Genomic DNA, 23043 nt, shown 5'->3' on the forward strand with positions numbered 1-23043 from the left:
TTTGTGAGCCAAAGATAAGAATCATTTTAACTTTCACCATGCACTGGGTGATATAAATCAGAGACAGCCATCCCAGCAACATCAAACAAATGTCAAGTGGAAATCTGGGGTGAGAAATACTCTGAGAAGATAGATCAGTCGTGCCTTACAGATTTTGTAACAGCAAAGGTGCTAAGATTTCAGACCCTCTCTGTACTACCACCTAATCTGAAGTGTTGGATGGCAGCTGCCAGACAACACTGACCAAGACTTAACTTGACTGGTAAGGATAGCGCAAAAAGGAAAAAAATATCATTACCATGTTGGAAGACAGAAGACCAAAATTAATCAGAATATCTGAGTAAACAGTCAATAGTGAGGAGTACTGTCCATAAAATATTTTCCTTTCAGATCACTGGTGGTTCCACATGAGTTTCAAGTAATCAGTAGGTCATCTGAGATCTTGAGGGAATCCTACTTATCTTTTATCCTGACTGATAATGCAGTCCCCTAACAGCTATACTCCACAGAGCCATAGCTCACATGAAACATCTCTATCAAGAATAAGTGATTCTTTACAGACCCAAACCCACCCAGACTGTTAACAAATACTGATGGAAGTCTATACTTTCACACATAACATTGTAGGTGGTCACAGGACCTTGAGTCTTGTGTAAACTGGACACAATATGTATTACAGTTAGTCCTTCTCTGTGGACTTTGGATGTGGGTAGGCCAAGTATCTTGTGTAGCAAGAAATCCAGGGGTAATGGAAACCAGTACAGGCTCATACTTTATTCTGTGCAGTTCACATATATAGGAATACAATTTTTAAGCATTTGTTTCAGGCATATGTAATTCTTGGATGGCAGCCCAAATCTTTTTAAATGTGTATATGACTCCCAATGATAGTTTCATTTAAAGCATTCTTGGCAAATGTTTTAGAAAAAAATCTATTACTGGTTATATGAAATATTTAAAGGGGCAAGGTCATGTCAAAGATGGTAATACATATCTTTAACATATGTGAGCATTGCTGGTGTCCAGTGGTGTTTTAAAAATATTCTTTTCCTCCTGCTATCTAGATAAGAACATTCTTTTGCATTATCCCACTGTGAAGAAACGCTGTAACATAGCAGATGGAGGTTAGAAGCGCTTATGCATTTAGTACATTATTAGGAATTCACTACCTGTCCACCAACAGTAAAACTGCGTCTGTGTTTATAGACAGCTGTCAACCAGTTTTTCTTCATTATTTTAAGGACAGAGTTTAAAGATTCAGGGGGTCTCTCCTAGTCCCATATCCGTACATTGTAAATTAATTATACAGAGCCATCATGGAATTCACTGACAAAATAATATATCAATTGTGGCTTGTTTGTTTCAATGGTCCAGCTTAAATTTAGAATTTATTAATTGGAAGAAACCTTGGAAGAATAGTGATGTTTTATTATTTTAAAGTGAGATTTATGAAAAAAGACTGCTGCTCTTGGTGCTTTTTATATTCACCCTGTATTTTAGAAGGCACTTTATTATAACATTCCATGTGGTATAATTAATGTTGGCTGTGTTACATTTTGCTTCCAGAATATGCTAATGTTCTGTTCTAAGTCTTAATAGTAATAGCTTATATTTCTACAAATGAAAAAGACAGTGACAAAAGTTATGTTTATATGCATGATACTTGAGCTACATCAGTGTTAACAACACAAAGATAACGACATTTATGTACAAAAATAATATACTGTTGTCTTTAACTGCAAAACAAAAATTCAATTCCAGTAAAAAAAAATAGTAAGCATTAAAATGTCATTTTATTTTTACACATGCATAGAAACCCAAAATGTCTGGAATCCAAAGTGCTTTTTTTCAACATGATATTTTAAGCATAAACCAATGCAATTCTCCCCTTCTTTCTGTCAAACTGGGGTAAGTGGCTGGGGTGACCTGGATGACAACTGAGGTAGCTTATTATAACGCAGGGGACTTTCTGGCTGTGAGTGCAATGAATAGATATTTGTCCTGGCTCAGTCTAACAGCAGACCTCTTCATTTTCACACACTGCAGAACTTCTATTCAAACTGAAATATGATATGGTTCGTGTTTTACTCAAAAGAGGCTCAAAAATCCATTGAAAACCAGTGAAAAGGAGGATTCGGTAAAAAGGACTACAGAGAGACATAGAAATGCAGAGTGAGATAAAAGGAAAACAAATTCTATGAAAAAAGAAATACACTGGGTACAGTCATAAAACCATAGACATAATTTTGCCACTTGGTTTCAGCAAGCTCTGATTTCCTGCATTATGCAAATGCCCCCATTAAAGCAATGTCAAAGTAAAGCAAGGAAATGAGACTTATCCCTACTTCCATCTCCTTGTACAATAATAATTAACTACATAACCACATATGCACATCTATAGGAAAATGTATTAATTGAGCAGGGAACTACTTCAAGTGTATTTTCCTGAAATACGTGTATTTGTTTATTGTTATATGAGGGGTGGAGGGGCAAGAATTTGAATAGCATACTTGGTAGGATTTTACTAGTGCGTCCAATCTAAAAAAAATTTTGAGGATATCATCTTCATTTATAGATTACAGCGTTTGGAATATCATTTCTGGTATGTCTTCTCTCTGTGAATAAATATAAATTGCCACCATTTTTATTTAGTATACTTAGTACTTATTCCCACCTTGTACAAGTCAAAATTGTACAAGCCAAAAATGAACAACACACAGAGGAATGGGAAATAAGCCCATTTATACTAGCTGTAAAAATGTCCTTTTGTTTAAAATCAGTTTTATTAAGGACAGTTACTTAATTTTACAATACAAATGCATTTTCTGCCATAATATATAAAACAATAATGTACTTTCTTTTCTTATAAACTGTAGTTCAGATTATTGTACTTTCAAGAAAATATCTGGTTACACTCATTACTTCTTACTTTTCAATGAATCACTGTCTACAGTGAGTGCCTGTTTATTCTCAACTACAGAATGCTACACTGACCTTAGAAGTGAAATCTTGGAAATCTGCCTTGCATAAATCACAGGCACCTGATTCACTTTTTCCATTTGCACTATTATTTTGAGGCTTACTTAAACTCCTCCCTACAGATATTCTATGAAAATGGAGTTAAATTAGTACTTACCAGGAATAAATTTCTACTATGAAGAACAAAACAGGCAAAGTTCAAATAAGCGTGAAGCTGAAAGCTAGTAGTAATTAAAACGAAGTATCACAATTGCTGCTGTGCTGTTACTCTTGGAATAGTGTCTGCATACTCTATGCCTTAAAAATTACAATAATGGAATAGGAAGGTTGCAAAGTTAAGCTTTCCAAAGTTATTAAGCGTATACATGATGAGTGAAGTTAAACTGCACCACCATCTTTGACTTCGATCAGCGTGCTGTGATTCTGCCACCTTAGCGATACCCTTTAAATAATTATTCTGAAAAGTACACTTTCTCAAATAAAAACAAACAAAAGCCAACCTATAATCTTTAAAACAGAAGGAAGCCCAGAATTTCATCAGACCCTCATATGGATTATCACAGCAGTTAGGATCCCTGTAGTCCTACAGCAGTCCTCTGGATTACCACCTGGATTAACCTGCTTCACCAACAGTACCAGAAAGCTCTATGTCTGATGTAGAATGGCAGCAGAGGAGGAGGAGAACCAAGCTCCGCCACTGGGCTTCAGGTTTTCAGGGACATCAAAGAACCTTGAAACTTGGGCAGAGCTAGATGCCACACCATTATTCTCTCTGGCCTCTTTTCTCCCATCCCAGATATCCTTCTCCTCTGTTCCTTTCCTCATACTCCCTTATGCCTTCCCCATCCCCTCTGTCTCCTGGTTTTGCAAATTTTTGAATCCTAACCCTTCCCACCATCTCCTTTCGCTCTGCCCTCTCTTCTTTACCACTGTTCTCTTCTACAGCTCCTTTCCCCAGAGCTGCACATCTAGTCCTTCATCCTGAATGTATTCATACAGCTCCTCAAAAACCAATCTCTCTACCTCTCTGCACCAGCCTCTCTACTGGCTGCTTATTCTTTTTGTCTCCATTAAAGTGCCCTTCTAATGTGAGGGGAACACTGTCAGAGCAGGAGCAAGTCTCCCTGCCCCGGTCCTGGTGTGGCAGTGGCCTCTCAGATGAGCAACTTCCAAGAGCGTCCTCCACAGCCCACGCACCCTCCAGCTGGCCACACCAGGTCTCTCCGGGTGCTGCTGTACTGTCATATATGCTCTCTGCACATGCAGGCAGAAGCTCTGAGAACATGACTAATACTCAACGCAGGGGAATATTTGGAGAACACCATAACAATCTGGATGTACAAGCAAGTACAATATTTTGAAGATACCAAATTCAAGTATATTTCCCTGGAGATTGCAAAGGACACACATTTCCAGTCTCCTCTTCAAAGCACGGGGCACTGCATTTCATAAAAAAACAGCTGGAAAATTTTACTTTAGACGGCTAAAACAATGTGTTTTCTCCTAATCTTGTTCTTGGAAACAGCTGAGTCCTTTTTGCTGACACTTTCCAAAAATTCAGCCTGAGGCAGATTCTCAGCATGGGAAATTTCAGTGTGAACTCTCTGAGTTTGGCAAAGTCATGAGCAACTAAAACAGGGTCTTACAAAAGCAAGCAGTGAAGGGCACTGCCTAGGGGCATTATTGTCAGGAACTGCAGCACTTTCAATGCTTTAAAAGACAAACATCTGTTCTAAATTTAAGCCTTGAAGAACAGGAAGAAGGTGGCAAAAAATGAAACAAACCATTTCAGCATTGGGGTGAAAAGACCGCCTTTGTCAATCCAAGAAATGTACCGTGTCTCTAAACTAAACCCTAATTTCTTTTATAGAATGTCTGTTAGAGAAACTGGAATTGGAACTCATGAGCATCTGCTCTAATACTTTGACCTTCTGAAAATGACTGTCGTTATTACTAGTGCTGCGTATTGATACTCTGCTTGGCACAGCACAACATGCAAGACAGATGGTCTCTGCCAGAGCAACTGAAAACAGGGGTTTGGCCAAAAGTTATATGGTTTAATCATCCTTGTTTTCTTCCTTTTCCCTTTTATCAGTTGGCTAAAAATGTTAGCATTTAAGTACATACAAGCGTCCTTCCCTTTCCAGCCACAAATAGTAATAGCCCAATCCACTGTATTTTTTCCATGACTTTGAGAACTGGATCTGATCCAAAATGAAATGGTTTGGTAAGGAATGGAAGACCTTGTAGAAAACAGGGATAGTGGTGAAGGGCTGAAACAGCAATCCTTAGAGCAATTAAAAAATGCCATGGCCAACTTTTTATATCTAATGATATTTCACAACACCAGAAGTTTTCTCAATTATGTTTCATTAGTATCATGTAGTTAAGAGAACCATTGCAACAAAGCAGAAACAGAAGTGTTGTTAGTAGTTTATGTTCGTATTACAGTAGTACTCAGATCATAACTGAGATCAGATGTACGTAGTGCATTCAGTAAGAGAAAACATGCAGCACTGACATTGCTTTTTAATATTTTGTGCCTGCACTGCCACTTACTTTCTCCACGACCTTTCATGACTTGGAAATGATAACAGAAAAGGCTTCACAGTGACTAAAGTGAGAAAAATGGCAGTTCCAGCTACATGTGTTAAATGCAGTGGGTCAGTCTAAGTAACTTCTGTGGTTCATCAGGTTCTATCTAAGGACTTCTAGAATATCTATCCTAAGTAGGAACTAATCAAAAAATACATAAAATAAACACTTACAATCTGCCAATCACTATGGCTACAATTATCAGCCCTAATTCCCTATACCTCCATTGCTCATTAATAATGAACCCCCTGTTTGTGGGATTGGCTGATTAACAGTGTGTTGCACAACAGCTCCTGAAAGCCACCAGATTGTTTGCATACCACAACGGGAGCAAGCACTCGCCATGGGGACATTCAAACGAAGTACTACCCCCTGACTTGGGTTAGGGAGGATGTGGGGTAAAGCCTTCTGACAAAGTTGCTCGGTGGCCAGTCTGGGTGCGTGCCTGTCAGGCTGTGACCGTTCTGGCCCTGGTTCAGTGCAAAATTTGGGTTTTCATTGAAATTTGAGTGTTATCCCATACAGGCTTATAACCACCGTTTTGTACAGCAATTAATGTAGAACGCTAACAACCTGAAATATGGCAGAGGACAAAAACCCTAATGCATGCCATACATTTGATTGTTTTTGCCAAACATTTCCAACCTCTCAAAACCACAATTACAATCAAAAACAAGGCAATTCCCTGCAAGACCAGCCCCCCACCTTGAGCTCATATTTAACACTTCCTTTGTTTTAACCACTCTGAATATCCCTGCCAGCTTTGGAATTTGTTTTGGCTTGTTTTCTAGCACAATCAAAACCTGATGGTTGTGTTCAGCATATAGAGCCCAACATAGGCAACTCAGCTTTGTCCTTCAGCAGCTGTTTAGTATTACTTTTTGGTCAAGAACTCTCCAGTAAAACATTAACACAAAAAAAAGAGACGCAGAGACACTAGATAAACAATAATGATGTATCACAGACTGTTCTGGAAGGAGGATATTTTAAATGCCACCTTTTTTTTGGCTCATCACTGAATTTTCAAGTCAGTATCAGCTTTGCATGATAAACACAGGAACTGGTAGAAATGTCACTTAACATCTGGTAGAAGCATCCCACTTCCTAAATTTGAAAAAAATAAATGCTTTCCCAGTGGCAGAAAAATATCAAAGTACAAAACAGTGACAAAAGCTTAAACAACACTTGACATATTCTAATCCTACTGACAGACAAATATTCTCAGGAGGTAAGTAGAGCCACATGTTACATTAACACCTCCCATTTCTAATTATACACAACTGGATGCATTTTGGAGCTGCCACAGAACTCAATTTTTAACTAGCAGAACTAGTGTAAAATTAATTGGGGACTATTTACATTATGGCTACATTAAAGCACTGCTATAATGTAAAGAAATCATTTAACAGGCATCTGTATAATATAATCATATAAATATTTACTGATCTCTAAATACACCTTAGAGACCATCAACATGCAGAAGGTGAAGAATAAGCTTTTCCTCAAGGGAAATTCTTCTTTATTTTCTTTTGAGGACACATTTTAGAAATGTAAATTATTTATCCTGAACTAATTACTAAGCTTTGGAAGAACACTAATTATTCTCTAGTTAAAGTGACTTTAAATCTAGCATGTAGTATCATATCTTGGAAACATCTTTGTAAGATTGCTTTCTGTCCTTGCACAGAAAATATCATAGTATAAATGAAAATCAAGTCCTTAATATTTTAATACAATATTTATTTAATTCTGTTATTGCCTTTTTAATCAAGTTTGTCAAAGCAAGTCATGCCACAGTTACAGGCATGGATTCTAGGATCCAGAGCCAGCCACACATGTCCTTTACGTGACATTCACCCAGTTAGCAGAATTATCATACAATTCATAGGAAGTTTCAGTACATTTGGCAGATGGAGATCTCAATCTTCTGTTTTAGAAGGCTCAAGTTCTGCATGAAGTCTTTGCAGTGTAGAGCAAGGGGGCAGGAGAACAAGAAAAGGAGGCAAAGAAGCCCAGTGCTTGAAATCCGGTTGTCTTTCTGCAGGACACCTCCTGCCAACTTGGGGGCAGAAACGAGATGCAAGTACCAATATGGTATCAAGCTCAAAATAAACAGATTCTTTCTCAAAGCCAGTTCCCTTAAAGCAGCACAAAAAACGCACTGCGCAATTCATCCAGTTCTCAACTGTCAAGGTACTGGACCTCATTAGGTGTACAGATCTCGGATTAATTCAGCTATTTCTAATATCAACAAAGAAACAAAGGGTATTTTCATGGTATTTGGCCTTTGACTTCAGAGAACATTTAGCAGAATTCTTTTTGTTTAGATTATAATTGTAAAATGACTGCAGAAATCACAGAACATGTGGTTGTTTTCATTTGACTTTATCTGCTAAAGCTGATACTGAAGATTTTCTTAGGACCTGGTGTTGTACAAGGAACAGGAGAAATTAAGGGAATAATTCCCTTCACCCAAAATTCTGTCACAACCTTGTAACTGTGATAATTCTTAAAACTGTAATTTTGAAGTAAATTATGACAGTGAATCCAAAAAAACCAAAATAAGAATCACTTTAAATGCTAGCATGGCTGAATTAACTCTGTGCTGAGGGAAAAGTGACATGTGTGGTTATTTGTGTTTATAAAGCAGTGGTATTTCCACACCAGAGACACCAGGAATTAATAAGCAGCACTAATAAGCCCTTTAAGGGCATCTGGAAGCAAATATAGGAATAATACTGCTTTAGCTTCATCAAAAGAAAACTGAAATAGAATAAACAGGCCAGTGTGTACAATAACACTGTCACGGACAATACAGGGATGAGTTTTGTACAGATCAAGTGCCGGTCTTATGGGTATATGCAATTCCATGCACTGCTGGGTTTTTTGTGTACTTATGTTTCAGGCATGTTTGGAGATCTCAGGCATGACTACAGTGCTAAATGCAAAGTCTTAGCCCTAAGTCAGTAAAAATCAATAAGGTGAGACCTGACAGAAGGAGTTGGTGTAAGTATGCAGAGAGCTGCAAGTAATGACTTGTACTGGTAACACTGCATTGTGTAGGAGACTAGAAAAGGGAAACAATTGATAATAAATCCCTAATACAATCAACTGTTTTCTCTTCTGTACAGTATGTTCTTGATCACTTCTGCTACCAGCAGGATCACTGCAGTGTCACTGCATTTTAGTGGGCTCAGCATCAACCCTGTGAATAGCAATGAGCACGAGATATGACGGAGGAAAAAGTTAAAGAATATGCTGCATGATAAAATAATGCATCCATCAGATCAAGCTGAAAACTGTCTTGTTTGTCTAAAACCAATGTTTCAAAGAACGAGAAAACAATGTAATGACAGTAACAACTTTTGGCCTGCAAATTCATTTTATATCATTGACAATGATGCATAAAGTAAAAAATGTTGCCAACCACCACTTGAGTTTCTTGAAATATTTGCTTTCCCTTAAGCAGGTCCCATTGAAATAATGCAAATTCATCAGATGGTCAAAAATGGACCCAGACATAATAAATTCCTTCTTGAATGAAGAAGTGGCTTGAGGTAGGGAATTTTATCCACTATATATAAATGAGGAAAAGGAGATAATGGTGCTAAAAGAACACTGCTCACTTAAAAATATGACTCTTCCTGCCCTAAGGTTATCCTAGTTTCTCCTGTTCTTCCCTTTTTTCCCTGTAGCTGTAGGACAAGGGGAAGCAGTGAAACTGTCTGCATGAATAGCATTGCCAGATGTGCTAGCAAACAAGTGGAAAAATACTTATTTTTTGTAAGCGTATTCCCTAAGCTATTACTTACAGCAATTACAGGGAATACTTACTTAGAAAGGCATTTAATACGTTTCCTCCTGAACACCTCCCCCACTACATCACCCTTGCATGGGCCTAATGCTTAACGTCAGAATAGTCCCGGTGAGGTTAGTAAGGCCACCTTTGTCCCTCCTACACTGCAAATAGAGGCATTTCTTGATCTGGGAGCTGCTGATTGAGCCCTTTGCTGGACTGGCATTTGTGTGTTTCCATACCCACCAACGAGCCTGATTAAACCTGCAATTATAACTCCAGAGTAGCAAGGCAGACTGCTATGCAGCAGATAAAACCACCACTTCATCTCGTGCTACAACAGTCTAGATCTCACTCCTGAGCTTCACCCTGCACAGTAACAGCCTCCACCTCTTCTGTCCCAGCGTATTCCACAAAATGGCCAGGCAGTGGTGGTTCCCTGTGCCCAAGCAGTCCGTTACTCAACACCGACACAAAGATGGATGGTACCTTTCTTTTCTCCTGTAAATGGTACAAAGTCTTCCCTGTCTTTGTGCTCAAGCGCTTGCTTCTCCAAGTATGAGAGCAGGCGCTCTCTGTCGAAAGGGCCTGTGGCAGGTTTAGTCGTCTGGTCCTTTTGCCGAAATCCTGCTGGAAGCAAGGCATTCTGTGAAAGAGAGGGAGGCATGTAAAGGAGATGAGACAATTTCATATAGTGTTCCAAATTTCATTTCAATGTTATTGTTTTTTAAGTGAAACCAGTCTTTGCATGTTACTTCACATAAATACTCTTTGGTGACAGTAATAACACACATTAACTAAATGTAACAACTAAAACCAGTATATCTTCCAGGCTTCTTGATTGTACCACCTACTGATATTTTTATTAACAGTATTTACAATCACAGCACCAAACAACTGAGCAAGATCAGAGCCCTTTGTGTTACACTTATTATAACCATGGAGTTTGCAGCCCAGGTAGATAGACCAGGATAAGTTTTCTATAAATTTCCATCTCGTAATTTACTCTTTTTCCTTCCCATTTTTCTCTCCCTTTTCATTTTTTCAAAAATTCCCTTCATTCTAATGCAGATGCCTCTCAGACTTCAGAAATGAATGGCACGCCCAAAAAGTAATTGGTGAATTATGTGAATTTCAGCTATTTAGAGTATGCAGGAAACAGGCAGATGAAGAGCCACTTTAAACATGTAGCTGTGTGACCAGGTGATTGCAGCTGCATCGCATAATACAGGAAGATGCATAAGGCTCCCACACTTCAGTCCTGGAAATCCCAGAAAGAAATATAGGTACATGGACTTTGCAGTGCATGTCCACTAAAGCCAACATGTTGAAGATGCCCCAGAGTACTGCAGAAACATTTCATCATTGGCCACAATGCGCACAATAAATCTGATCCATGGCAAATATCCTGAGTGCATCCAGTGAACTCAAGTCACTAGACATTTTATCTGTGCATGCACGAACATGCCCAGAGTGCTACAAATTTACTGCACGTAAGGAGCTTGTCTACAAATGCACCGTGGCTTGCTTTGTTGTTGTTGAATGTTCTGTATCTCCATTTGAGATGCCAGTTACTTGAAAATACCAGAAAATGCATTGTAGAAGTGGTAGTAGTGAGGGAAGTGGCAACACAGAGCGAGAGAAAAGTAAAGCCCACCCTTAACTTCCAGGTAACTTTGTGCTATAGAACTAGAAGCTATAAATCTCTCAGAGTGAATGGATTTTATCTGCCAGTTTACCTGCCAGTTTTCATACTCCTGCATCAGTTTGGAAGGCTTTGGGGTAGGTGCAGTCACCAGCACGCTTGAGACTGTAACCTCATTATTGTAGGACTAAGTGGTTCCCAGGCCAGAGATCTTTTTGTGAGAGTGTCTTCAAATATCCAAATTATCCTTGCTCTCTGGAAAATGACAGTTGTGTAGCTGAATCTTATTTTTCTTAATCATGCCTAAATATATTTCCTTCAGCTAAAAACTTCTGTGCTGAATGACATAGTCAACAGATTTCAGAAGTTCAAAAGATCTGATCTTCACAAACACACATTATGTTTGTTTATTGCTGTGCTCAGAAATAGCAGCCATAAAAAGCTTCTCATTTTGCTGCAGTGTACAAACATGATTAAAGATTTACCTTGCAGACAAGCTCATATCTAAATAGACAAAGGACAGAGAAAGGGCACACTTGTACAAAAGCAAGTAGGACATCACAGCAGGAATAAAACCAAAATGGGTCTAGCTGAGCTGCTCATCCTTTAGGGTACACTGTCTCTACTGTAACAAAATGCACATAAAAGAAGGTGCCGTATGTGGCATTTATAATAGCTTCTGAGCTATGAGCCCCCCCAGGCCCCATTACTAACCTCAGGATCCAGGTCATCAAGAACGTGCTCTAGCTGTTTCAGTTCATCCTCTGAGAGTTTGCTGAGTATTTCATCTTCATTGATGTTCTTATATTTCTCCAACTCTTTTCGGAAGGGCAGAGACATGGCTCCTGCTGCACTGCTTTACTGATGCTGCTCTTCAAGATTTCAACCATCCAGGAATACTGAGCTTCTTGTGGCTTCACTTACTGTTAACAATAAAGCATTATGAGTATCTCCACTTAGCTGATAGAGTCCTTAACAGACTGCATGCTGAGAGTCACATTTACACTTTATTAATGAAAACAAAGCAGCAAGATGTCCTGGCTCAGCAGAAGGGGTGTGGGAAGTGCTGGGGCTGCCTGTGCAGCAGTAGCCAAGGAACAGCAAGGAAGGGTACGGTACACTTGGGAACCTCATGAGTGCAGCGGTAAAGAGAAGCTTTGAGACACAGATAAGAAAAAACATTGGGAACTTATCCTTTTCCAGAGAGATAAATTTGTTTTATTTAATTTGCTTAGAAACAGCAGTATCTGCTTGTTCTTTTGGCTAAAGGCAGAGGAAAGTGGTAAAGTCACAGAAAACCGTCCAAAGCTGACAAACAAGAAACAAAATGTTATGCCTTGAGGTATTCTATCTTATCCCAGCTTTGCTGATGGCTGAAAGCGTACCCACATCGTCTTGGCTGGCTTTTTGGTACATGCTGGTTGGTAGTCTTACTTCAAAATTTTTGCTTACTTCAAACAATAGTACTTATCATCAAAATAATTCTTGCAGTGGGGATATGCTACTTATAGCTCAAAAGATCATCTGTAAATTAGTCTGCTGCACAGGGCACCTGCAGGCATTCAAAACACGGTCATGAAAAAAATATGGCCACAGTATTTAAAAAACGTTTTAAAATTTGAATGTGGTTCCTTGTTAGATGATCCCAATGGATCAGGAAGAAGAAGGTGTCATTTGCATGGACCCAGTAGTCATTTTCATATAATTTGACATATGACAAAGCATTCTGTTTTTACTCGCTCTTTTTTTCCTGTCCAGAAACAATTCTAGAGCCAGAATCTGCCTGTAAATGGATGGAGTGAGAGAGAATTAATGTATGATCAGAAACAGCATTAGCTGGGGACTTTAATTGTGCTCCAGGCCCTCCCAAGTCTGCCCAGTTTGCCACACCAGCAACAGAGCTCTCCGAACTACACAGCTAGCTCAGCAGTTTTACAGCTGAGTTTTTGCATTCACAAATTTCAGAGTTATGGCTGATATGGAAACCAGCCAACTGGCACCTACATCTGGCTTATGTATCAAGCCAAACTCTGATTTCCTTTGGCCAGGTCCTTACTTGTCATAAGCTAACAAAATCCACACGGGTTCTGTGGTTCTTCATATGAGCTGGAAGCCTGATCTTTATTTTTCTTTTATTCAAAATCCAAATGAAAGTGTTGCATTTCCTTAGAGTTTCACTATCAAAATACTAAATATTAAAACATATCTCATTTTTCTATTTATCAACAAGACTAGAAACCAGCAACCTATAGAAAGGAAAGAATGAGCAGAATTACAAATTTGAAAAATCTGGAATTCTATGAATACTGCAAGGCATGATAAGACCTGACTTGATACACTTAAATATCCTGTTCCAAGAAAAAGCATTATTTCCTCTATACACTCTCAGTTTTTTCCTTATTACTGCTCTATTTGTTGTCTCTGTTTTCATAGCATATCATTGCCAAGCATTCCAAATGTCATGGTAAAATTCAACTCTTCTTTAAACTGCGAGTTTCTTTTAGTAAGTTAGTCAGCACCTGATGTTTAACAAAGTTACAGCAGCTGTGCAAAATTCTATTATCAAAATTCTACCATCAAAATTCTATCATATATGATGAGCGTGAGATATTTTGGCAAAAAAGGTCTAAAAGAGCTGATGTGTTTGTGTACTTGGTGCTTAAAGAGAATACTAATTCTACATGTTTAATTGATACAATTTGTTACCAAAACTACTTGTTAGATAATGAAAGCATTTTATTTAGAAGTAAGTATATTTGTTTAAACTGTAAAAACAAACTCAGCTGCAGTACAACATTTCTGTACTAAGGCATCAGGTGCCTTCCCTAAGTTTCTCAGGATAAACTCATTAAAAATGTAACATTTCAGCTAGTGGTCATTAACCGGGCCAAAAAATGTCTTTGAGGGGATTAGAGCTTTTTTAAAACTCTGTTTAACAGTTTAAATTATTATTTATTGCATCCCTGCAAAAGACAGAAATTTAACCCCAAGGCTAGGTTAATTAAATATTGTTGGAAAAGTAACTGGTAAGAGTACATAACAGTTTCCCTGGCTGAGGTTCAGCACTTCTGTTGTGCAGGATGCCTGGTACCAGTACCTCTCCCTTGGTTGTATGGCATTGCATGGATTCCCGTCAGGGAACGCAGCTAAGAATTGTTTTACCGATATCAGCAAGACCATGTATGTAATGGCTTTTGTAAAAAAGCTGAATCCAGGTGCTAATGAGTAATTACTGCAGAGTATTTGTGTTTACCAGATGTTTTTTATTTCTTTGCAAATTACTGAAGTGCTTAGCCATAAAGGGAAGACATGCCAGGACACACTTTTCAACATGTGACAGTTTTCAATATTGTAACTGTTTCCTTTTAATTATTAGGAAGCTTAGGCCATATGCAGCAAGGATACACAAAGAGAAATATAAACCCAGATATTAAGGTCTAACATCTCTTATGGCATGAAGCACTACGTTGGATAACCCTTGTTAGATTAGTGATGCATCAAAGAGCTTGAAACCACGCTTTTCTTGCATGCATACATTTGCAACAGAAATTCCCTTTATATTTTCCCTTTCACGACCAAATCTTACTCTTCAGTGGCTGAACAAAAGCAAAAGACACTGCTTAGGGAATGTCTTTGTCCGCAATCCCTGTAAGTAGTCGAGTTCTTCTGGAGCTTGCATGCTGCTCTACAGGCTAGTGAAGGCTCTGCTGAAACACCTGTCGTTTATGTTCCGGCTTTATGCTCTCTATTGACCTTTCACAACAGTCACATTATTGGAAACCAAGGGAATGAGACATGTCTAACAGTTCAGCATCATTCAGTCTGGGAAGGGAACACTGAAGTCTTGAGTTCACATACTCTGGAAATTGCTGACTAATATGATGATTATGATCTCCACCTTCCTAGCTGGATTTCATACTGTTAATTTTGTGTATGTAAACAGGGCCATATGTTGTCTGTGCTGCTTCTTATTGTGGTTTGACTTTTCTGAGTGTGCACATACTGTTTACTTTTTACAGATTATATCCACTGGATTTCCTTTGTTATGATTACTTTATGAAACAAACATACTCCAAACTTTAGTCAGTTAAAAAAGCGTAACTAACCAAGAGCTCCTAGCTACTATTATTTTGAGCACACAAAAGCAGATCAAGTGTCACACAGTGGAAAGGAGATGTTCAGTCTAATTCAACATTCTCATTCAAGCTGCTGAATGTTACACTGCATTAGGGACACTGAGGGAAGCAGAATGAGGGACCATAGATAAGACTACAGGGTTTCCCTTCAAGCTTACTAGAGTGAACAAGGAGAGTAAGGAACAGAGGACCAGAAATTCCATTTGTTTTTTTCCATTTAGTTTCAATACGAAGCATCACAGTTTACCATGGACTCAAATATCTGCTGTTAAACAGCAAAACATGCTGTTACATGCCCAACAGGTGAGATTGATGCTGACTTGGGATAGTGCGGAACTGTAAGAGGTAGTGTTTCTGCTAACCATGTGCCGCTTTTCAATCTTTGTGGAGCACAGATGTTTCACAAGTGAGCTTCAAAGACTACATTGCTGTATTTTTATCTTTAATTCCTTTGAAAGAAATAAATACCTTCTTCTGTTTTATTTGGGGCAGCTTTTTCACCCACGCCTGTCAACATCAGGATTCAAGATACATTTTCAAAGATAAAAAGGGTGTCATTAGTCAGCCTGCATAAAATAATTATTGCTCTATGTAGTCAACACCTGCTGTGCTATAACTCCTCTATACTTTGCAGTGTTCCATAAGTACTTTTTGGTTATGACCCTTATACACTACTGAAAGGGTTTTCTAGAGTAGCTAGGCTGTAGTTTCTGCTCATACAATAATACTGTCATAACTTTCTACTGCTGTTCCAGATATTTCTTTCTGAGATGGAATCAGTCCTCTGCTGAATTAACGTTAGATGTCAGAGAGGTTCCACTCACATTTGCTGCGATCTCTTGAGAAGTGTTGGAACAACCTGAACTATAGAACCTTCTATGGACCAGCAGCTACAAAGGCACATCAGATCACTCATGCTGTCTAAAACACAGGCTATACACCTAGAAAACATGTCTCTGGGGCCTTGTAGAGATGAGAACTCCTGTGATACAGACAATGTGAATTTCTAGCCTGTGATAGTGTGTACAAGCTAAGAATGAAGCTGCATGGCAATGTGCATTTATTATGCAAAAAGAGACGTGCTGAATAGGAAATAATCCAATAGACTTCTCTGCATTTTTATTAAAAAAAGATCTTTTTTTATAATCTCACTTTTCCTTTCCAAATCATGGCAACTGATGTTTAGAAAGGAAATCCTGATGCATGATCTATTTCAAACTATCTCTGTATCCACAGTGGTGGATATTTGTATTGAAAAATAGCTGTGAAACTGATCTGTAAATGTGGAAAAATTCTTTCCTTTCTTTAAATAGGCTCAAGTAGCTAAACATGAAAATAAGAAACAGGAAATAAATCCCAAGCTAAATTGACACTGGACCAAATAAATAAGATTGGGGCCATTATGATTAAGAGCCATGTTTGTGCAACACAAGCAGACGCTCAGTAGAAAGAGGGTGACGAGGGTGACTGTTCCGCACTGTCCAGGCAATGGAGCGCTCCCACCATGACACTTAATCCAATGCCAGACAGCAGACCGCTCTGCTGTCCAGGAACTGCTACGAAAAACAAGGCTGGGCTGTTGAAAGCCCAGATATTAAAAAGAAAAAAAAAAAAAAAAGAAAAAGAAAAATGCTCCATTATTTGACATATAAATGAGACTCTTTTTATTTTTGTGTACTTAAGAAGTAAGACCAATATGTACTTTCTAACCATGAATATATGGGAGATGTATACTCAGAGATCATGTTTAGTGGTGCAAAATTTCTTCTTGGTTTTGAACTAGGAGGTTCAGAAATCTCAGAAAAGCTAGAAAGGATGCATTAGGGCCACTACAGCACAGAAGTATGACAGGACCATATGGTGAAGCATTATGAAATGGATTTTTTTTGTTTGTATGATGAAAATGGTGTTAGCTACAGCTCCTGATGCAGAGAGAGTAGACACACGAAAGAGACTCACATAGGTAGAAAATGGAAGAGAGATCTGTAGAAAAGGATTTGGTCTTCTAGAATCTCCCAATGATTCTGCCTGTTTTCTCAAAATAATTTCTGAAAAACTCACAACATAAGCAGCACTGAACCACTCTGGTTTAGCCACCTTTTCTAACTCCTTCCATCCAGGACACAGCATGATCATTTGGTGGATCAAAGCAAATAACCTGTTTAAGGATTTATAGAGCTGGGTCCTTCGAGAGGGTGTCTCTGGGTCTGGTGAGGAACGCTCTCAGCTGCACGTGGCAACGAGCTCAGGGCTGGCTCTGGGTGAGCAGTGCCGTGGCCAAACCTCTTCTATTCCCAGCCTGGTTTGCCATCTTTTATCATACTGTAGCAACGAATTTTTAAAAAATCCCTGTATATTTAAAATGCTGATTTTCTCCAGGGCTAATGTAGGGTTATTTCATGTTCTGTTCCTAGCAACTCGTTTAGTCCCATATAGAGACTGGTAAATAATTAACAATTATGTTGTCCTAATATTAGACTAGGCCTGAACCTTTAGGATAATCATTCAGTGATCAGAAACTCCACTTCACAATTGGATGAGCCTCTCTGAACCATGGTAATGCTTATGCCACTCTGAAGTTTTCATTACAGTTGGCTTCTTTACCAAGGGATTGACAACTCCTATGCAAATAAAATGTGAGACATCAATTCACTTTAATAGGAGTTCAGTCATGCCCTTTATAAGAAAATAACCATCATGTACATTGCAAAATTATCCATATGAATGTACTGTTATTTATAGAAGATATAAAGGGATGTACTCCTTTTGATTCAGATAGCATGAAAGGTTTTTCACTGGCAATTAAAGATGAAACATTAGTGCCTCTCCCACCAATGCAGAATGAAGTTATATAATAACTAATTTCTGACTTTCTAAAATAACATCAGTGGTATTATTCATAACCATTCAAAACATGAAACTAAGTCCTGGGAAGGAAGTAGATTTCTTTACAATGCCTGATTAATTTATAACCTGTTTCTGGGTATCATCATATTTTTAGATCATAATCACTAGACTTGTTTCCATACAAAAATTATGATTAATTATACAGTGATCATATGATGATTTAAGCCAGTCTTACTTAAAAAAAAGGAAACCTTTAAATCACCCTATTCCTACCTACAGAAAGAGGATGACAGAACAAACCTAAGCTTTACAGATATCAGTGGGATTGTGTGTGGTGCTCTGATGCTCCAGTGATGCATCAGGTATAGAAAATAGGAAAGACCAGAGAGACCTGTATGTTTGTCAAGTCTCCTGCAGGGAGAGACTCCCCCTTGCTTTCACAGAATCACAGAATGGTAGGGGTTGGAAGGGACCTCTGGAGATCATCTTGTCCAACCCCCTGGCTTGAGCAGGCACACCCAGAGCAGGGGCACAGGAATGTGTCCAGGTGGGATTTGAATGTCTCCAGGGAAGGAGACTCCACAGCCTCCCTGGGCAGCCTGTGCCACTGCTCTGTCACCCTTACAGTAAAGAAGTTTTTTCTCATATTTAAGTGGACTTTCTGTGTTCCAGCTTGTGCCCATTGCCCCTTGTCCTGTCATTGGACACCACTGAAAAGAGTCTAGTCCCATCGTCCTGACACCCACCCTTTAGATACTTGTAAATATTGATGAGATCCCACCTCAGTCTTCTCTTATCCAGGCTGAACAAACCCAGGACTTTCAGCCTTTCCTAATAAGAGAGATGCTCCAGCCCGTGATCATCTTGGTAGCTCTCCGCTGGACTTGCTTGAGCAGTTCCCTGTCCTTCTTAAGCTGGGGGGCCCAAAACTGGACACAGTTCTCCAAATGAGGTCTCACCAGGGCAGAGTAGAGGGGGAGGATAACCGTTTCAGAGGGGTAAAGTTTAGTTATAAAATAATGAAGCAACCATCCTCCTTTACTGCTCATTGCAGCTGGTAACTCTGGGGAACTGGAAGGTAGGTTTCTTTCATCTTTAGAACTTAAGTGATTATTTGAAAATCTATGCAAGGTTAATTAGCTTGTCTAAAATAAAAACATAACATAGTTACTGTCTGAAACTGAGGGCAGTGTGAAGTGCTAGGCTGAAAACCCTGGAAAGCAGTCTTTTTACACAGACAAAATGGGCTATGAAACGGCACCTACACCCACACTTTGTCATCTGTAAACTTCAGCTCTGATATGAACAAAAACACCCTGCTGCTGAGCTGTGCCAGTGGTGGTTGAGTGATGGTCCCTCTGATAAGGCTTAATATCACGACTGACTGAGGCTATCAGTAATGATGCTGATCAGTGTTATAAGTGACAGTGTAAGTGCCCATTTGATAGCAACTGGAAGAAAACAGCCTCATTGTTCTTTGTGGGGCACCAATGATATTTTAACCTCTTTCAATAACTACCAGACCCTGCAGGTTTGATTCCGCAGTAGATAGGTGCTGATTTACCTTGAACAAGGGGTTGTACCTCCCCTGGTGAGCACTGCCCCAGAGCATACATGCTCCCAGTCTTGTGACACAGCAGCCCACTGCCCTGTGGTCCCCAGATAAATGCGGATGAATTAGTTCCTGTACCACACATTACAGTAACAGCTGTGACATTTACAAGATGGTGTCTTCATCTGGTTCAGTCTCCCAGATTGTGTGTTGTGTGAAGAACTGTAGTTCTTGTCATCGGCACATCTACCATGAATGCAAAGCAAAGCACACATTGAGGAATGAATTATCTGCAGCTTTGTAAAAAGGAAAGGAAGCCAAAGGCCAGGTTGTGGTATCCTCATTGATCAATCACATTTACATGGCACCAGCTGTTGTGGTGCCTTAAACACAATCCACCACACGAGAGCCTCTCCACTTCACTGTCCTGTCAGAGAAAATAAACGCTCTGTTCAAGGTCAAACAGAAAGTCTGTGCCAAGACAAGGAATTGAACCATCTTCCGAGTGTCAAGTGTTGGACAGCTTTTCCTTTGGCTATGAGTCCCTTCTATGGACAGTCTCATTATTTAAGTGGATCTTTTAAATTAACAATATACACCAAGTGAAAGCATGGCAGAGAGAGAACCAAAGGCTGGGTTAAGAGCATATAGTACTGATTGCAGAACTGTGATCATTAGTACTGATCGCTGTCAGATAACCTCTAAAAAACCTTTTTGCATCTTTCCTAAGCTGTTTTTTCTCCTTACGATGTACAGAGACATTGTAACTACCTATGTGTTTTGCATTTTAGCTGTAAACCAAAGCCAGAAACCATCCATGATATACACATCCTGATAGCCAAAACAATAAATAGAAGGAATTTTACCTGGAAATAGACTTTTTATTTTTACAACAAAATAGATCACACCAGCCCTGAAAAAGACAACACTAACGTTTGTTTTTCACATGTTGGAAACATCAATAGGAAAAAAGGATACTGGGTAATATTAACAAAAGCATTGTTCCACCTGTGCTGCCAACAGATAGCAAACTGTGTGCTATCTTTTTGTCACTGCTGTTCTCAGATTTCCCTATCTTAGAGAGGCAGCTGGACCTTCAGACTCAGGTGCTCCATCAAATAACCCTAATAAAGAAGGATTAAAAGAATAAGTTTACAGATTTCTGTGGCACCAAATAATGATGACCAAATTCCACTGTTAAACAGAGGCCACTGCTATACTTGTGCATTACAGTCAGTAAACAGAATGCATACATTCACCCCAGTATTAACCTACCGTGTGCAAATACATGTAGCTTCAGGATGCAACCTGGTGCCTCTCAGTGCAAAACCCTGCATAGCTACCTCAGCCTCGGTCAAAAGGATACTCAATCACAGGAAGACATCCAACTATGAGATTCAATAACTTAGGAATGCTACAAAAAACCCTAGAGGAGATTAATAACAGCAGAAATGCATCAGTATTGCTTGCCAGAAATTGTAAAATAGTGGAAATAATTTGGGGAAGGAAGAAAAGTTACGCAACACGAGAGCAAAGTGCACCATTTTGAAGAAAATTATTTAGAATGGCAAGATGAGAGATGCTACTGGGTAAGTTCAGACAAATCCAACCAAGCTAGATGAATGGGAGAAAAGATACCTATGGAATTTAGGTTGGCAAAGTCACTCAAATTACTCACATAACCTTCACTTTTTTAATATGTTATGGAAACCAGTTAAGAGCCGCACAGCATACAGCACCACAACAAAGGCAGACAGCCCTTTAGATAGCAAGTGGGTGCAGAATAATGCAGAAAAGATTGTAGTATTGTTAGTATAGTTCAGTGAGACACCTCCATACATCCCTCAGTTTGAGTTCATTTTCCTTCTAATAACTGTATCCCTTGCAAGGACTTAGAAGTTGCGATGTGTGCAGTATTAGGCCACTTGGTCCCAGGTGTTTCTTTCCCATTACATGTTCCATCTCCAGAAGCGGAGGGCAGAACAGAGGAAGTTCAAGGACAATTTCTGCGAATAATCAATTAAAGAAAAGCTTTCCTAGGATAAGAAACTGAAAGACTGCACCTATACTACAAATACACAGCTCAATAACTTACTGAAGACTTCTACTAAATGCTTTCAAAAGCATAGGTCTACAGAGTGTGTCATGCATGGTACAAAAATATTATCACTTCTCCCAATTATTTTTAATTGATATTTGATATTGATATATTTTTGAATTTGTTTCATCTTTAATGTTTTTTTTCATAAGTTTATGCTACTCCTAAGCTCAGGGTGATCATGTGAATCTAACTAGTTTTCATTTGTTTTTTGGTGTTGCAGTCCTCAGATTTCTCTACATGTTTCTCCCTGATCAGCTGTGGATTTTGACTCTGGCAAAACAAATTGCCCCAAAGCTTCCATCAAAGCAAACCCCTTTGAATTAGCAGAGGGCCACCCCGATAGTTTTGTAATCAGAAGATGACAAAATAGAGCACGTGGGATACCCTATGCCAACGAGCAGGTTTTGAGGACACATTTTGCTCATTGAGAGCTTGGAAATGTTACTGAATGTTACTAAATCAGCATCCTGTTCCTGAACCTGTCACTGGTGCATTTATTCTGACCTGCTCCACGGCAGTGGAGCATAACCACCCTCCATCGATCCTGCTGTACCTCTGACATACAAAAGGCACGACAGCTCTAAGGAGAGACAGCTCATCTTCATTTACAAAAATAAATTCTTCTCCTAGTTTATTAAATTGCTTCATCAATTTTTTGTCATTTAACGCCTGGCATAAAGGATGCGAGCACATGGAAATACATGCATACGCATTCCCTTGTAAAACGCCCTATTAAGAACAAAAAAACGGGCAGGAAGGGAAGGGCGCTCCTCGCTCCGCGGGAGCCTCGGACGTTTCGGGGCCGGCCGGGCGAGCCCCGCCGTTTTCCACACGCCGAGGACGGTTCCCAGCGCCTTTCCTGCCGGCCCGCCCGCCGGCTGCGGTGGGAGCCGGCCGCCGCCCCGCGCCCCGCGCCAGGGATGCTCCGCCACCCCGCCCCGCCCCGCCCCGCCCCGCAGTGCGCGGAGCCCCGCGGAGCCGCCGCCTGCCCAGAGACCGCGGGCGATGCCCCGGCGGCCCGCCCGGCCCCGGCCCGGTCCCGGCCCCATCCCCGGCTCCGGCCCTCGCCGCCGCCTTACCCCGCCGTGGCGCCGGCCCTCGCCGCCGGCCGGCTCCGCTCCGCCCCGCGCCCCCGCCCCGCGCCCCCGCCCCGCGCCGTCCCGAGCCCAGCGCCGCGGCGGCAGGTGGGTGCCCGGCGCGGCGGCTGCGCACCGCGGCCCCTGCCCGACCGGGCACGCTGGGACTCGTAGTCCGGCAGCCGCCAGCGGCCGACGTGGGGTCGGCGGTCGGCGGGCACCGGCACCACCAGCGCGGCCAGCGCCAGCCAGCACGCCGCGCCACCAGCCGCATCCCTCCCTCCCGCACCTGAGCTGGTCACCCCACGGCCTCCCA

General features: G+C 40.3%; 1 protein-coding gene across 3 annotated transcripts in view; it reads right to left on the reverse strand.

Annotated features, from left to right (window-relative positions):
• LOC104040481 (tropomodulin-2) overlaps window positions 1-22811 on the reverse strand; it is a 43016-nt gene extending 20205 nt beyond the window's left edge. For 2 of the 3 annotated variants that reach the window (XM_064456409.1, XM_064456408.1), the window contains exons 1-3: window positions 22731-22811; window positions 11730-11938; window positions 9860-10016 (exon numbers count right to left, since the gene is read on the reverse strand). In XM_064456409.1, coding sequence (XP_064312479.1) covers window positions 9860-10016; window positions 11730-11855 — 283 coding nt within the window. In that variant the 5' untranslated portion in view covers window positions 11856-11938; window positions 22731-22811. Of the gene's footprint in view, window positions 1-9859; window positions 10017-11729; window positions 12088-22730 lie in introns of those variants that run through there. The other variant, XM_009514318.2, reaches the window with a different exon arrangement.
• Window positions 22812-23043: the final 232 nt, after the last annotated feature.

This window comes from Phalacrocorax carbo, chromosome 7 (assembly GCF_963921805.1).
Source record: "Phalacrocorax carbo chromosome 7, bPhaCar2.1, whole genome shotgun sequence".
Classification (NCBI taxonomy): Eukaryota; Metazoa; Chordata; class Aves; order Suliformes; family Phalacrocoracidae; genus Phalacrocorax; species Phalacrocorax carbo.